General features: G+C 42.9%; 1 protein-coding gene across 4 annotated transcripts in view; it reads left to right on the forward strand.

Moving 5' to 3' along the window:
• The window catches only part of LOC120387903 (protein DDI1 homolog 2), a 34,946-nt gene that overhangs the window by 3,722 nt on the left and 18,143 nt on the right, over positions 1-13,081 (forward strand). For all 4 annotated transcript variants that reach the window (XM_039509285.1, XM_039509286.1, XM_039509287.1 and 1 more), the window contains exons 2-4: positions 5,970-6,099; positions 7,411-7,641; positions 11,890-12,016. In XM_039509285.1, coding sequence (XP_039365219.1) covers positions 5,970-6,099; positions 7,411-7,641; positions 11,890-12,016 — 488 coding nt within the window. The remainder of the gene's footprint in view (positions 1-5,969; positions 6,100-7,410; positions 7,642-11,889; positions 12,017-13,081) is intronic.

Here is a 13,081-nt window from a genome sequence, read left to right on the forward strand (position 1 = left end):
AGAATGTACAAATGACGGCAACTGGAGGCTTGAATTTCTGAAGTACTGCCTGAAGTGTAAACACCTCTTGTTTTTCAGATATGTCCCTCCAGCTACTTGCATAATAACGTGACAACACTGACTCTATTTTAAGATGATGGGTGGTCGTGTACTCGTTTGCTTGCTTGTGCTGCTCCGTCTGTGGGATTTTCTCCCTCTGAGCTGCTGCCTCTCAGCAAATAATTTTAAAGTTTTATATACTAGCTTATATACTAGCTTCTATGGTTATCTGTGTCAAATAACCTGCAATTGACTCCAAACACCATCATAAGTGCTTCTGCTTCTGTCCTTGCTTCCATTTACTTGTCCCTTGCTAATTCCTGCTTCCTTCCATTTTCCTTCCTTCCTGTCCATCATTTTCCCTTTCTGCCCATGTATTTGCTGGGCCGATATCTGTATAACAAACTTTCTAGTCAGCCCCTATTTCTATAGAGCATTTTGAAATCTTTCATAGGAAGAAACTATATAAATACCATTTGTATTTTACTTATTGGAAGACCAGCTTGTCTTAAGGACAAGGATCAGCTTCCAATAAGGAAGGACTGTGCTTGCTTAAACTGACAAATTGTTTTTTAACTCAGGGGCTCGTTCTTGCATTATTTTTATCATAGCTCTCTTTTTACAATGATCTGGGGCATGTTGCTTTAAAAGCAAAATTGTCAGGCTCCTGCCCCAAGGAAGGTGCAATTCATATTGGACGTTAGACAGTGGGGAGTAAACCAAGGAAGTGGGGAAGGCCAAGAGTGGTGATGAGAAACTGATGTTCTCATGATGTGCATTCATTATTTTATTTTACTATTGTTGAGGGAAAAGTGAAGGCTGAAAGTCTTGACTAAAAAGCAGGCTGGATAAAAATGAATGTTTTTTATTTAAATTGGATTTTTTTGATAAAATGCTTTTTGAGGATAAAACCTATTAAAGATAGTTTTAATTAAGATACATTATAGCTCAAAGATATCTCATCGTGGAATAGGGATTATAAATTCTAATTCTATAGTATAAGACAATATATTCATGTAATGTTTAAGAAAAGTTTGGAAATGAGTTCCAATAGTTCATGGATTAGGGACCCAATTTTATGGGATCCCAGGGGCTTCTGTATAGATTATTTAGGTTAATCTTTCTATTTAGCCAATGGGACTCTAGAAGATACCATCAGAGATGTTTAGTTTTGCAGTTCTCAAACTGGATTTGTGTCTCCAGAGATAACATGCTTGGTAACAGCAAAAATGTTTTTAAATAAGTAATATATAGAGGTAAGAAATAACAGACCTCAACCCTATTGTCCCTCTGCAAATTTGTGTACACAGAGTCAATCCCTTACCTCTCTTTAAAAGTGCAAAATTTCAAAAAGTTCAATGAATAGAAGATTGTTGGGGGTGGAATAGGAGAAGTGTGGAGATAAATGTGAGAAGGGAGGGACAGGCAGTAGAAACAAAAGTGAAACTGTTTGAGCCGCATATTCGAGAAGTCTTGAGGTCTTTCTGAGTGTAGCTTTCATTGATCTACCATACCATTCTCTCACTAGAAGGGAAAACCTAGAATGGCAGCAGGCCGTAGATGAGGCCCAGTTTGGGTCTCCTCTGTCTCTGAGTTGTGAAGAATATGTATTAAGGTTATAACAGCCAACAAGAATGCACTTTTATGTAGAAATCCATGATTAAATTGAGTCTTCCTGACTAGTGATTTAAATCAATTTAAATCAGATCCACCCTGCTAAAAAGGATGCACTGTGAGGAAAGATTTAATGGAGATAGTTGAAGCTGTGTGGCACAAAGTCAGAGAAGATGTTCACAGCCAAAGGGGTGGCACAAAAACACTTGTGACGAAAGGAGACGCAGGGAACAGGGAGGCAAGTGGAGCAGGCAGCAAGTAGGGCATGTGGAGGGGAATAGAAGGCAAGAGAGGTGAAGGGAATAGTGAGATTTTTGCCTCCTATTCATCTTTTGATTGCTAACAAGTTTGTGATTTTTTTTTTTTAATTTGGTATGGCTAACAGAGTGCACCATCCATCCTATAAAGAGATTTGGAAAGGGAGGGGAATCTGAACAAAATATGCTGCTGGAACTTATTTTGGAGTCTTCTGGGATCATGAATATTTTATATACTTTCCTTCTTCAGCCTCTATCCCACCTCCATTTACTGACCTGCTCTTGGATTGCACATTGTCATAACACTTCAGCTAAGGAGATCTGGAGCCCATCAACAGTTCTCTGAGTACCAGTCACGAGTTACCTGCTGTGGGTGGCCCCAGGAGCTTAGAACTCTGATTCTCACAGTACAGTGCTGCAGAGATAACTACATCAACCTCTAGTTTTTTACATTGCTGACACTATTCTTCTCAGTATTTATAAAGCATGCTACTTTTATGGCTAATCCATTTTCTTGATTGTAATTACTTGGGAGCAAAAACTGGTTGACATCCTATTGAAAATTAGAGTAAGAGTTCTCGTTCCAGATTTTTATTTACTTATGTGCTGCCTGGGGATCTCTAGTAGGAAGTGTCACTGACCTCCCTTTGTGAGGCACTTTGAGATCTACTGATGAAAAGTGCTATATAAGAGCTAGGTGGTATTATGTACCAGTGTTAGACCAAGACCTTGACTGTACCAGGCGGTGCCTATCAGTTGGGTGTGGTCTTAACCTGCTATGAAGCCTGGGCAGCTCCAAACTCCTAGACCTGTGGAAGATCTGTAGCAGGCTAAAGTATTCATAGCTGAATGGAGAGTGGGCAGTGATGGTACACAAAGGCCCAGCACAGAATCTCATCAATACAGTAGAGTGGGGGAGCATATAGTGCCTTTCAGCGCCATCGATCTGCTGATGGATGGAGAGAATCATTAAACAGATTGTAGTACAGGTGCTAGAACCGACCAGAGGTGGTGCTCTTCTAGCATGATACCTCAGCAGCATGAATCAATAGCTTACAAACATTATAGTTTTGTTTGGTAGAGTTTGTAATAACATCCCCCTATACTCTGTATGGTACCCCCAATGACTAATAACTGAATTTTCAACACTCTGTATCATCTATTTTTAAACATTTTCAAATACAATTTTTAATCTGCACTGCTTTTGTTCTTGCTTTTAAAGGAAAGGCATTCCTGCTGTATTGTCATTCAAGCAGCAGAAAGCTAGCTGCCTTCCTGGTCTGGCATTCTTTGCAAAATCAGAGCACTTCATAATGTTGGGGGAATCTTGGGCACTGCCCAGCTTCAGAGAAGCTAGTGACTTAGTACTGGGCTGTCTCATCAGCGTTTGCTTTTGTAATGTTTTATACCACACAGAAGCAACGAAGTCAAATTAGCTCATTTTGCCTGTAAAGGAGGATGGTTAAGAGTGTGTTAAGTTGCTCTGCTGAGGGATATGGTGTAACTGCTGTGTGCTTAATTCATGCTTTGAGCTGTTAAGGTGGAAAGTTTAAAAATCCAATCCAAGCAAGAAGACAAGCTAAATCTCTCTTAAACTGATTAAGTTGTGTCTCCCAGAATATCCATATGAAGAAACTGTCATTTAAGATTTACAGCTGCAGGTCAGGTTTATTCCTAGCTTGTTTGTTTCCCTGTCAGTGGCATGACTAACTCATGTGGTGAACCACTGGGCGTGGTATATTTAGTTATGTGAGATGCTGCTTTGACAATCATCTCATTACAAACAAAGCTTCATAATGCCAATAAGAATTGGTTGTAATGTTTCTTCTCTGCTGATTTAAAACTCAACAAAATTTACCCATGCCCTGGATCAAAATAGCTTACGAAATATAAATGGAGCCTGGGTTGCAAACAGGAAGAACCAGAACTACTGGTGCAGGAGGTGAAATCAGGTATAATCGGGTTAATGGAAGCATGGTGGAATAGTAGCCATGACTGGAGTACAGGTTTCGAAGGGTATGTGCTGGTCAGGAAAGACAGAAATAAGGATAAACGTGGTGTAGTCGCACTGTATGTTAATGATGAGGTAGCCTGTAAAGAACTTAGAAGTGATGGAGTTTGGAATGTTTGGGTCAAAATCATTTTGGAGAAGAATGGAAACAGACTCCCCTGGGATAGTGCTTGGGGTCTGTTACAGACCCCCAGGCTCTGATTTGGATATGGATAGCCCAATGAGAGAACTCCTACTGGGAATTGTGTGATTATGGGAGACTTTAATTTCTCCCATAATTGGCCTTGTTAGCACTACAAAAAGTAATTTTCCCTCTATTGATATTCACCCCTTCTTGTCAACTGTTGAGAATAGGCCACTTCCACCTTGATTGAATTGGCCTCGTTAGAACTGACTCTCTACTTCGTAAGGCAACTGCCATCTTTTCATGTGCTGTAATAAATACAGTAAGCAGTATATATATATTTCACTCTATGCATCTGATGAAGTGGGTTCTAGCCCACAAAAGCTTATGCCCATATAAATTTGTTAGTCTCTAAGGTGCCATAAGGACGCCTCATTTTTTTAAAAATGTCTCTGATATTGACTGGAGGACCTCATCTGGACTACTGCATGCAATTCTGGTCTCCCGTGTTTGAGAGAGGAATTCAAACTGAAACATGTGCAGAGAAGGGCTGCTAGGATGATCAGAGAAATGGAGAACTTACCTTATAAGAGGAGACTTGGAGCTTGGGTTGTTTAGCCTAAATGAAGGCTCTGGAGAGATAGGATTGCTCTCTATAAATACATCAGTGATATAAATAACTCCTCTCCCACCCGGGTGTTTAAGTTAAGGGCTGGTGCAAGAACAAATGGATATCAACTTGCCTTCACCAAGTTGAAATTAGATGAAGGTTTTTAACCATCAGAGGAATGAAGTTCTAGAAGACTCTTCAAAGGGAGTAGTTAGTGCAACCTAATTTGTTTCAAGACTGAGTTTGACAAGTTTATGGAGGGGATGATATGATGTGGTTGCATGCTGTGGCATATGGCCTGTCCACGATTGCTGTTAGCAGATATCTCCAACAGTCAGAGATGGCTCAGGGTCTAACTGATTACCATGTTTGGGGTTGGGGAGGAATTTTCCCCCAGGTCAGATTGACAGTGACTTTAGGGGAGTTTTTTGGCCTTCCTCTGCGTCGTGAGAGAGAGGGTCACTTGCTAGGATTATCTGGGTACATCTTATTTAATAATTTCCCTGCCGTTGCAGGGGCCTCGGGTCCCTCTTAGTCTCTGCCTGCGGCACCTAGTAGTCTAGTCTCCAGTGGGCTGTAATACTTTGGTCTAACTTCAGTTGCTGGATTTAGTGTGCAGATGGTGTTGGCCTGTGACATACAGGGGGTCAGGCTGGATGATCTGTTGGTCTCTTCTGACTTTAGAATTTATTGCGCATTGACATAAGTTAATGATAATGTAAGTTTTTGTAAAACTGGATGTTATGGAAAGTCATGGCTACATGTTCACAATTCCACTGAAGACCTCATGTCCTCCTATCCTGTCCAGTATTCAACACTTGTGCCTTGAAATTTATAAAGTTAAAAGCTTTATTGCTGCTGTCATTTTTATGATGGGAGGTCACAATTTAGGAAGTAGGCAGATAGTAGAGTTTTCACTGAAGGTGATTCCAGGTTTATATGGGAATATGTAGAAATCAGGGCCTTATCCAAAGCTGCTCTAAAATCTTCCATTCTTCTTATTCCTTAACCAGCCCTTCTCAGAAATGCTATGTACTGTGAAACCATGTTGGGTTCCTGTAAGAATAATTCTCTGTGGAGGACTGCATACTTATTTTTTGGGATCTGTCTGCCTAGTACACAGGGCACTTGATTTGCAGCAGTCTGATGAGAATTGCACGCTTACCAGTAATTCTTTTGGATTCATCTTGAAATTTATAGTGAATCAGATTTAATGTTCCTAAGTAAAATCACCATTTAGGGTCTTGCTGTCAGTTCACTTTGTGCCATGCATAAGCTTGTTTCCTATCACCCTGTCTCTCTCCCTATATACAGATTGTCTATGCAGAGAGGCCTCTAACTGACAACCACAGATCATTGGCCTCATATGGCTTGAAAGATGGGGATGTGGTGATTTTACGGCAAAAGGAGAACACAGAGCCACGGCCTCCAGTCCAGTTTCCAGGTGAGAAACTCTTCAGACTAACTCGCTGGGCTACCTGCTGTTGTCTTGCAGTCCCCCTTGCTGTACCCAGATGTCCATTGTACCCAGATTATCTTTAAATTGTGGCTGTTTAGCCTCTTGATGCTCTGGAGGTTTTATTCATTGATGTGTGTGAAACTTAACTAATGCCGTCTTCTCACGGGTCTACGAATCTATTAAATTTAAAACGCCCCCTTTTTCAGAGAGTTAATAACTTGGTGATGAAAAATATACTTGGGGCAGAACGTTGGTTCATTAGTAAATAAATACACCAAAATACTATTTTATATGTGTGTGTAACACATTTCATAAAAGTGCTTGAGAAACTTCACAATAGCCACCCTCATCAGGCAAAACTGTTCTTGTTTGGGGGTGGGCTTTTTCTTTGCTTTGGTTACTTAAAGGGTTTACCACTTGCAGTGATGTTTTAGTCCATGGGTAGGCATGATTTAGTTTGCTGTTCGGGGGTGAGAGAGAAGTGACCAAAATAATTTAGTTCAGAAAAAGCAGCTTCTGTGAAGTCATGTGGATTTTCATAAGGCTTCCTGTTACCCTCCCATTCAGTATAATGGTGCAATAATATGCAGTTTGTGCTGCTCTTACACATTAGAGGGCTGTGGCAATGTGTGCTCTGAGTACATATTGTTACTAATGCACAGAGAAGCTGAAGCTTAGCAAACCCAATCACGTGATGCAATATATATTCAAAAGGTTCCTCAAGCCCCATAGTATAGAATTGGAGTCCTACTTCTACCACCCTTCCCCCTTTTAATTCTTAGTCCTAAGAGTTCCGATTATAATTGTATCCCTTACAAAAGGGAATGTTGACTGCAGGTTATAGCAGGGGAATGGCTGTAAAGGTCCCAGCTCTGCCTCAGCTGGAAGATTGGTGGCGGCAGTGCAGGGCTTCAGTAATATTTTTCTTACTACAGTATCTTCTTTCATCTGAGGAATTCAGAAGTGCTTTGTAGACGGAGTTAAGCCTCATAACCCCCTCGTGAGGTAGATTGGTGGTATGCATATCTCAGAGTTGAAAAATTGAGTCGGAGGGGGTTAAGTGAGTTTCCCCAGAAAATGGGCCAGATATGTGAATAGATCAGTTACATAAATATGTAATAGTATTCCTAACCCACTAACCTGAACATGTTGGTGACACAGTGGAGCTCAGACATGAATTGCTGTGTACATGAAATGTTAGTGTACTTTGTTCAACCATTCCACAGCTTTTGACTGCATTGTCCACAGCAGCTGAGAATGTGAAATGGTCAAACTGTTAACTCCTTTTTCCTTAAGGTCTGCCCAGGATAGACTTCAGCAGCATTACAGTGCCTGGGACGTCAGCCCAGCAGCAGCAGCAACCAGTGCAGCATCTTCGCCCATCACCTCCGGATACACCTTCATCCCCTCAGGGCTTGGACAATCCAGCACTGTTACGGGACATGTTGCTTGCCAATCCCCACGAGCTGTCCCTGCTGAAAGAACGCAATCCACCCCTGGCTGAGGCACTGCTCAGTGGAGACCTTGGTAAATTGGGATTTGGAGGCAATTGGTTCTTCCTTGCTTTGGCTGAGGCTGTTACGTGGTAACGTCCATCTGTGCTGAATTCTAGTACGAAGTAGTTATGCGTGTTCAGTCACACAATGGCTTCTTAGTGAGTTTAATGCCGACAGCATTGGAGGTGGAATTCCCCTATCCCCAGAAGAGGAATAGCACTAGCTAGCAACAGCTTTGCAAACTTCCTCCACCTGACTGCTGCTATGCCTTGTCCCCTTTCTTGGAGGGATCACATCTGGGGGGTGAGATCAGTTTTTAGGACCAGTTCCATCCCTGGCCTCTGTACTGAGACTCCTGCCAACTGTACCAATTGGTAATTGTGTTACCACCCCTAGCTCTCTATGACCCAGACAGGAAATAGCTCATTTTAAATCCCATCCTACCTCCCTTGGAAAAGCCTGGAAGATATTAATATATGTCACTACAGACATGGACATAAAAAAACCTAAATAAGAAAGGCTTCGAATCTCACTGGCAGGCACCTAATCTGGCAGCCTTGTGGTCGCCCTGGGAACCAGTAAACAGTGTTTATTTCACTATTCCTTTTGAAGAGTTTCCTTAAATGTCTTTTTAAAAAAATTAAATTTGGCTTTTTTAGAAACCAGTTGTTAAAATCCTTCTGAGTGCTATCTAAGCTGGTGGTGCACTTGGCAGGCTTAGTGGTATGATGCCCTCCGTGCTCTGCTGGTGAACACCTGTTCTTTGCTGCTCACACCTTGTCTTATTTGAGCTTTATTTTATTTATTTTTGCAATAACATAGAGCTCATTTAGTGTGAAAACAGATCATTTGGAGGCATTAAAATGGGTGGTTATAAACTCTTACTGGAGATCCATTTGTGGGAAACAGCTTATCAGGACCTTGGTTACTAATGTGGAGGTTTGGGAGACATGATGGAAGGAAAAAGCACTCTAGAAGAGCCTGCCCCCAATTTTTCTTCTTTTCAAAGACTGCAGGCTGGTGATGCCTTCCAGTACAGGAAGGCTGGAGGAGAGAGCTGCATGGCTTTTTTTTTAATTCTCTATATTGATTTGATGTATATGAACAGTTGCAAAGAGCGAGGGAACACAGTAATGTACAGTGCTGTAGGCCATGTTACTAAAGCATACAATCCTTTACTTTCCATAAAACGTGTCTTTCATTGGCCCTCTTTTGAGCCTAGCAGTGTGTGTCCTATATCGGAGAGCTTGTTGCAGAACCACATGAGATGTTCTTCCTCCCCATCCTAGGATGAGAGCACTGCTTCTAGCGCTTGCTGCCCTTGGTGGCACAAGCACACTCGCGGTGGTAGTGGTGCAGAGCACTAACTACAGGATCCCAGGACTAGTTCATCTGCCGCTTTTCTTGTCTAATCTGTACAGTAAACTCTCGTAATTCAGATTTGGTACAGCTCTGTGCATTCAGAGGGTGGATTATCAGGTTATACTGTCAGAATTTGCCATCAGCATTTGGGCAGATATCCAGGTCTGCTCTCACTGTAGTGTCCAAAATACATCAAGCTTCAATGCATATGTAATTGTGTTAGGTGCATTACAATACATTAGAAGGCACCATCTATACAGAGCATGGAGCCATGGAAATCAAAACATCCTACTCCTTGCAGAGTAGATAAGTTTTCAAGGCCAGGTGTTTTGGAACCACTGCATTTCCTGAAGTGAAAGCACTAGCTACTGTTGACACAACTGTTCTGATTTTTTAATGCAAGTGGTGTTAGGAATGCATTTTGTTGTGTACAAACCTTGAAAAAACATGGCTGAAATTTTCGACCATTGGTATCTAAAAGTTGTGCGTCTAATTTTTTTTCAGAAGTGACCCCTTCTTAACTCCCATTAAGTGTAGATTTAGGAATCTAACTGTAAGAACTCAGATTTGTAAATCTTGGCCTATGTTACTTGGTTTAAAAATAAGACTACTGTTTGAAGCCTGCGATGTCATAGAACTTTGACTTTGCTCAGATGCAAAATTAATCTATGTCCAGTGAGTTCTGCTGCTGTCTTTTTGGCGGAACATCTGGTTTTGTCGGCAACACGGTCCAATGTACAGCGCACCACACTGGGATTCAGAAGACCTGGATTACATTCCTGGCTATGCTACTGACTCTCAGTGACGTTGTGTAAACCAACTGATCTTGGTGCCTCTGTTTCCTCATGTTAAAATGAGTATGGGTAATGACATCCACTTTCGTAAAGCGTTTTGAGATCTGTGGGAGAAATGTTAAGTATCATGGTTATTGTGACTTCAGTTTCTCCTAATTGAAAAAAAATGTTTGACTAAAGATTGTTCTACGTACGAATGAATAATTTAGACTAGACTAGAAGAATACAAATGCTGAATTTCTGACTCCTGTTCTGGATGTAACTTATTTGCTGCTTTTGGAGATGTTCTTGCATGATATTGGGTAGATCTTGCTGCAGTAAAGCAATGAACATATTCTTTAATAGCAGCTCTTTGATTTAAATATCGCGGTGTCTCTGCACATTACATTTATTTGCAGACAATGGAAAGATAAATGTAGGGTAACTTCAGTTCATTCAGAACCTGAGAACTCTGTTATGTCTACATAACAGAGTCCCTGGAAAAATCATGTAACAGGTCCTCAAGGAATCAATTCTGAACCACTTAAAGGAGGGGAAAGTGATCAGGAACAGTCAGCATGGATTCACCAAGGGCAAGTCATGCCTGACTAACCTAATTGCCTTCTATGATGAGATAACCGGCTCTGTGGATGAGGGGAAAGCAGTGGATGTGCTATTTCTGGACTTTAGCAAAGCTTTTGATACAGTCTCCCACAGTATTCTTGCCAGCAAGTTAAACAAGTCTGGGCTGGATGAATGGACAGTAAGGTGGATAGAAAACTGGCTAGATGGTTGGGTTCAACGGGTAGTGATCAATGGTTCCATGTCTAGTTGGCAGCCGCTATCAAGTGGAGTGCCCCAAGGGTCGGTGCTGGGGCCGGTTTTGTTCAATATCTTCATTAACGATCTGGAGGATGGTGTGGACTGCACCCTTAGCAAGTTTGCAGATGACACTAAACTGGGAGGAGTGGTTGATACGCTGGAGGGTAGGGATAGGATACAGAGGGACCTAGACAAATTAGAGGATTGGGCCAAAAGAAATATGATGAGGTTCAACAAGGACAAGAGCAGAGTCCTGCACTTAGGATGGAAGAATCCCATGCACTGCTACAGACTAGGGACTGAATGGCTGGGCAGCAGTTCTGCAGAAAAGGACCTAGGGGTTACGGTGGACGAAAAGCTGAATATGAGTCAACAGTGTGCCCTTGTTGCCAAGAAGGCTAATGGCATTTTGGGTTGTATAAGTAGGGGCATTTCCAGCAGATCGAGGGATGTGATCATTCCCCTCTATTCAGCACTGGTGAGGCCTCATTTGGAGTACTGTGTCCAGTTTTGGGCCCCACACTACAAGAAGGATGTGGATAAATTGGAGAGAGTCCAGCGGAGGGCAACAAAAATGATTAGGGGACTGGAGCACATGACTTATGAAGAGAGGCTGAGGGAACTGAGATTGTTTAGCCTGCAGAAGAGAAGAATGAGGGGGGATTTGATAGCTGCTTTCAACTACCTGAAAGGGGGTTCCAAAGAGGATGGATCTAGACTGTTCTCAGTGGTAGAAGATGACAGAACAAGGAGTAATGGTCTCAAGTTGCAGAGGGGGAGGTTTAGGTTGGACATTAGGAAAAACCTTTTCACTAGTAGGGTGGTGAAGTACTGGAATGGGTTACCTAGGTAGGTGGTGGAATCTCCTTCCTTAGAGGTTTTTAAGGTCAGGCTTGGCAAAGCCCTGGCTGGGATGATTTAGTTGGGTTTGGTCCTGCTTTGAGCAGGGGGTTGGACTAGATACCTCCTGAGGTCCCTTCCAACCCTGAGATTCGATGATTCTATGATTCTACATAGGCTGTTGGGCATCAGGCCCAATGCGAAGTAGTTCAGCCCACTAAGACGGGAGACAAAGTGGGAATCTCAAGCAAGTACGTGATCAAGCCTGTGAGTTTTGTCTGTACTGGCTGGTTTTTCAAGTAGCCCTGAAATAGAGCCCACTGCTGATTGCACTAGTCACTTTACCTTTCAGTGGTGGCCAACATCTTTAAAAGACACAGTTTTGCTACAAGTTTAATAGCATTTCATTTGTACGAGTAATTTCCAGTAAAGGGTGTCTGTGCACCTAACTATGGTGTTTGTATCTGTTTTTGTTACTGCAGAGAAATTTACCAGAGTGCTGGTGGAGCAGCAACAGGACCGAGCCCGCCGGGAGCAGGAGAGAATCCGTCTGTTTTCAGCTGACCCTTTTGATCTTGAGGCTCAGGCAAAGATAGAAGAGGACATAAGGTAGCAAACCTAAGTCCAAGGGAGAGCTCTGGACCCATTTGTGGGACCCTGTTCCAATTGAAAATGCATTTTTGGGGTCTAGTTGGACTCAAGAGGGGCAGGTAGATGCAGCATTGTCTCCCATTTGTTGACTCTGTCACTTCTTTTGGTGGTGTGGTCTCACCCCCATAGCCATTGGAGTAGAGGTGGTCTTGGTCATCGCTCTCGACACGGGGACTGCAATTTCTCAAAATCCGGTCAGAGTCTTTGTTCTTTTTCAGGGACCTTTCCCAATTCTGCAGTGCGTCTCCATGAACTAGCCAGTAGAGAACACTGCATAGAAACTGCTTAACCAAAGTTCTCTGGAGAGCCTGCAAGTAGCTGCCTGGGGTATATTGGATCCCCTCAAGCCTGAGGACCAGGGCTTGCAAATGTAGCCCCTAACCCATGTCTCCTGGGTATGTCTACACAACGAAGGAAAAATGGTGGCTGGCTTGTGCCAGCTGACTCGGGCTGCAGGGCTGTTTCACTGCTGTGTAGACTTCTGGGCTCACTTCACAGGGTCCTAGAGCTCAAGCTCCAGCCCGATTTTGGACAGCTACACCGCAGTGAAACAGCCCGCAGCCTGAGCCCCACAGGCATGGGTCAGCAGACCAGGCCAGCCCTGGGTGTCTAACTGCTGTGTAGACATACCCATTGAGACGTGGTCCACACTTACAACTTACGCTGGCTTAGCTCCCGGTGTAGATGCTTCTGACAGAAGAGTGCCTCTTGTCAGCATAGCTAACATTGGGGAGGTGGTGTTTCTACACCAACAGAAACTCCTCCTGTCAGTATAAGCTGCTTCCCCACTGGGCGGCTGTAAGTTTGGTGGTGCAGATATAGCCCAAGTCTCTGCTTAGTTGCAGATTTCGAGCACAGTCATTGTCAGAAAAGTGGCTCTGTAAAAATGGCACCATGCTGCCCCTGGATTACTTCCCCTTTGTATCTTTTGTATGTAACTACAGAGTCTGTAAGTCCGAACAAGGCGTCTCTCGTTGCCAGTGCTACAGGCTCAGCTAGGTACTGCCTGTGGGAGATGAGGTC

Source organism: Mauremys reevesii, linkage group 21, assembly GCF_016161935.1.
Source record: "Mauremys reevesii isolate NIE-2019 linkage group 21, ASM1616193v1, whole genome shotgun sequence".
Lineage (NCBI taxonomy): Eukaryota > Metazoa > Chordata > Testudines > Geoemydidae > Mauremys > Mauremys reevesii.